The sequence below is a fragment of the Hippoglossus stenolepis genome, chromosome 4 (assembly GCF_022539355.2).
Source record: "Hippoglossus stenolepis isolate QCI-W04-F060 chromosome 4, HSTE1.2, whole genome shotgun sequence".
Taxonomy (NCBI): Eukaryota; Metazoa; Chordata; class Actinopteri; order Pleuronectiformes; family Pleuronectidae; genus Hippoglossus; species Hippoglossus stenolepis.
Window position 1 is genome coordinate 9,555,183 of NC_061486.1, and position 3,248 is coordinate 9,558,430.

At 46.1% G+C, this 3,248-nt stretch overlaps 1 protein-coding gene across 1 annotated transcript; it reads right to left on the reverse strand.

Annotated features, from left to right (window-relative positions):
* LOC118106247 (extracellular calcium-sensing receptor-like) lies at nt 1-3,010 on the reverse strand. The gene is made up of 6 exons (XM_035154641.2): nt 2,793-3,010; nt 2,420-2,708; nt 1,582-2,337; nt 1,281-1,508; nt 1,051-1,174; nt 1-899 (listed from the first exon to the last, which is right to left on the reverse strand). Exons 1-6 carry the CDS (start codon nt 3,008-3,010, stop codon nt 1-3), a joined length of 2,514 nt encoding a protein of 837 aa, XP_035010532.2.
* Between the last annotated feature and the right edge of the window lie 238 nt (nt 3,011-3,248).

Sequence of the window (3,248 nt, forward strand, 5' to 3'; positions counted from 1 at the left end):
TCATGTTTTTCCCATCATATGTTTCTTTGTGTTCAATTCAGGTTTGAGAACAATAATAAAGCATTTAGGTGCAAATATACAGAAGAGAATCCCATAACTTGAGGCCAAAATAGCAAATATCTCCACAGCCACAGTGAACTTCCCAGGAGTGCTGACGTAAACTGGAATAAATGTGATCCAGACAGCGCAGAATATCAACATGCTGAAAGTGATCAATTTAGCTTCGTTGAAATTATTAGGTAACTTTCTACCCAAAAAAGCGAGTACAAAACAAAGGACAGCAAGGAGTCCGATGTATCCTAACACAGCCCAGAAGCCTATCGATGATCCAAGGGCACACTCAAGAATGATCTTCTCCTTATAGTGGCTTACATTTTTGAAGGGAAATGGAGGATTGATTGTCAGCCAAAGAATGCAAATCACAATCTGTATCAGAGTGAACAACAGAACACTGATTCTCTGCTGTGCAGGCCCGAACCATTTCATCAAATTTCTGCCTGGAAGTGTCGCCCTGAAGGCCATTAACACCACTATAGTTTTCCCCAGAATACAAGAGATGCAGAGGACGAAGGTGATGCCGAACGCAGTGTGCCGCAGCATGCAGGACCACTCAGAGGGCCGGCCGATGAAGGTGAGGGAGCACAGGAAGCACAGAGTCAGGGAGAAGAGCAGCAGGAAGCTCAGCTCGGAGTTGTTGGCCCTGACAATGGGAGTGTCCTTATTGATCAGGAATAGCGTTGCCACAATCAAAGTAAGAACTACACCAAACACAGTGAAAAACACAAGTGTTTTACTCATAACCTCAGTGAAGGAGAGGAACTCGACATTTTTCAGAACACAAGCATCTCTGTTTTGATTGGACCAGTACTCTTCAGGACACTTTTTGCATCCATTAGAATCTGCAATAGAAATAATGTTACCATTATTGCAATCCAATATGTGGCATCCTGAAAACACGAATGAAAGCCTGTACCACAGCAAACTTTAATATGATGCATTGTGAGCTAACAAACAGTGTGTTCATATTGCCATGTATCAGGTTTGCAGCACCTGTGGTGTTGCTGATTTCTCCCTCTGCACATGGAATACAGTCGTAGCAGCAGACAGGTTTTCCTTTCTGAAGGACTTTACGAGTTCCTGGACGACAGCTCTCACTGCACACTGACACCGGCAGCTTCGGATCAAAGACAAAAACGAAGAAGTTACGTTTATTTCCACAATACATCAGAACTACAAGGCCATACAGACATTCAGGTGTGACTCTTAGTTGACATATTTGCCTCTGTGTTTCCTCCAGGCCAAATTATGGCTTCAGTCTTGAGGACAAACTTTTTTCCAGGCGGCAGGGAGGCGTCATAGTAACCAACAGGTTTGAAGTGGACCGACCCGTCTGATCCACGCTGCCAGTTTACCACCTCATACAGGGCCACAACTGCTCCGGTGCTGTCGAACCACACCTGCTCCCCATTCTTAATCGTGAAATTCACTTGCTTCAGAGACTCCACCGCCTGAAAAGCCAAAGACACATTTTTGTAAATTGAGTTACAAGTCTGAGAAAGTTAAGTTGTCACTTGAATTTACCTGCCAGGGTGTAACCTTCACCGTCCTGTCACATCCCTGACTTTGTGAGCACTTTAACATGCTGTGCAGAGAATAAGCCACAGCATAGATGGCTTTGTAGATGTTACCGGAGTATCTCAGCCTCGTCACATCATGATCATAATATTTCAGCTCCGTAAGATTGTGGTTTTCTTTGCAAGGTGCAGTTCCTGTCATGCTGTTGTTGTGTCCCTCCTTGCACTTAAACTCTCCCTGCCAGAAATCTTTGGTTAAAAACTCCTCCAGGCCACTGATGTTGGCTTTCTGCACAGCGAAGCCCAGTGAACCTCCCAGCACAGTAAAGCTGGTCGGAGTCACAAGGCTGTCGGCAGTGATCCAGGCCTCCACACCAATGAACTGACGGCCCGTGATGTTGTGGAGACTCAGCTGCTCCAGCAGGTTGTTCATCTCTACGTGGGCCATGAAAGCCACGATGACCCGGGCAGTGCTCTTACGGATCACTTCGACCACTTTCATCAGTTTTTCCGGTTCCTCCCTGCGAAATTTCTCCGTATACTCAACACAGACGCCCTCCTCTTGGGCTGCGGCGAGGAAGATGGCCATGCCGTTGTTACCATAGTGACTGTCGCTGTTGACTGCCCCGACCCACGTCCAGCCAAAGTGCTTGACCAGCTGGACGAGCACTCGGCTTTGGTAGAGGTCACTGGCAATGGTTCGAAAAAAAGAGGGATACTCCTTCCTGTTGCTCAAACACTCACAAGTAGCTGAATGACTTATCTGGGAATTCAGAAGAAGAGTGACAGAACAGGGAGGATTTGCACATAATAAACGTATGAATCCACATGGACCTGCGACTTACCACTGGTATTTTGAATGGTCCTGTAGTGCGTGACAGCACGATGGTTGACGAAGACTCAGACTCCCCAATTATAGCATGAACGGCTGACTGACCGGAGCAGCTCTTTCCTGTCGTCCCCTCGTCGCCGTTCATCAGGGCCATCACTGCTCGCATCGAGGATAATGTTGAGCCACAGTTGTCATAAATACGGTATCCGATAGAAACATTGGGAAGAAGGACGTCACTTTTGTTTATTTCTTCGATTGCAAAAATCATGATCTGGGCAAATCGAAACTCCCTGAGGTTGACACTGAGACAAAAAACAGCAAAATACAAACTTGTACACTGTGAAATACATCATCAGAAAGTATTGTTATGCAGTGCCCGCAATTACCTGGAGCATGTGAGGCGTGTTGGTTTCACTGTAAAAGAAAGTGGAGGTTGCAAATTTGCTGTGGATGGAAAAGGCTCCCCGATTGTCACATCTCCCTCTTTAGACAACAGGGGGATCTCTGGACTCCCCAGTATCTGACAGACAGGAGCTTCCTCCTCTGTTGCTGCAAATGCAAACAGGAGCCCCACAAAAACCACTCCTGTTTTCACTGGTGCCATTTTCTACTCCCAGAACCTGACAGGGCGCCGCCACACATGTCGAGGTCAAAACAGACCTGAATGTGACTTTTATAATCTTAGATGACGACAGGGCTCGCTGAATTCTTAGTGACCAATCAGCGATAAGTGTGATATGACAGTTTTGATTGGGCATAGCCATAAAATGTCAGTACAGAGTAACTGAATGATGGCAGGCATAGTTACATATTACTTTACGGATAAATTACTTTGTGTTGCT

What these genes read in the sequence shown, in the direction of transcription:
- LOC118106247 (XM_035154641.2), bottom strand. Translation starts at nt 3,010, where the DNA reads ATGGCACCAGTGAAAACAGGAGTGGTTTTTGTGGGGCTCCTGTTTGCA. An exon ending in ACACGCCTCACATGCTCCAG is followed by an intron (nt 2,709 to 2,792) that starts GTAATTGCGGGC and finishes TTTTTGTCTCAG; the next exon opens with TGTCAACCTCAGGGAGTTTC. An exon ending in AGAAATCAGCAACACCACAG is followed by an intron (nt 900 to 1,050) that starts GTGCTGCAAACC and finishes TTTCTATTGCAG; the next exon opens with ATTCTAATGGATGCAAAAAG.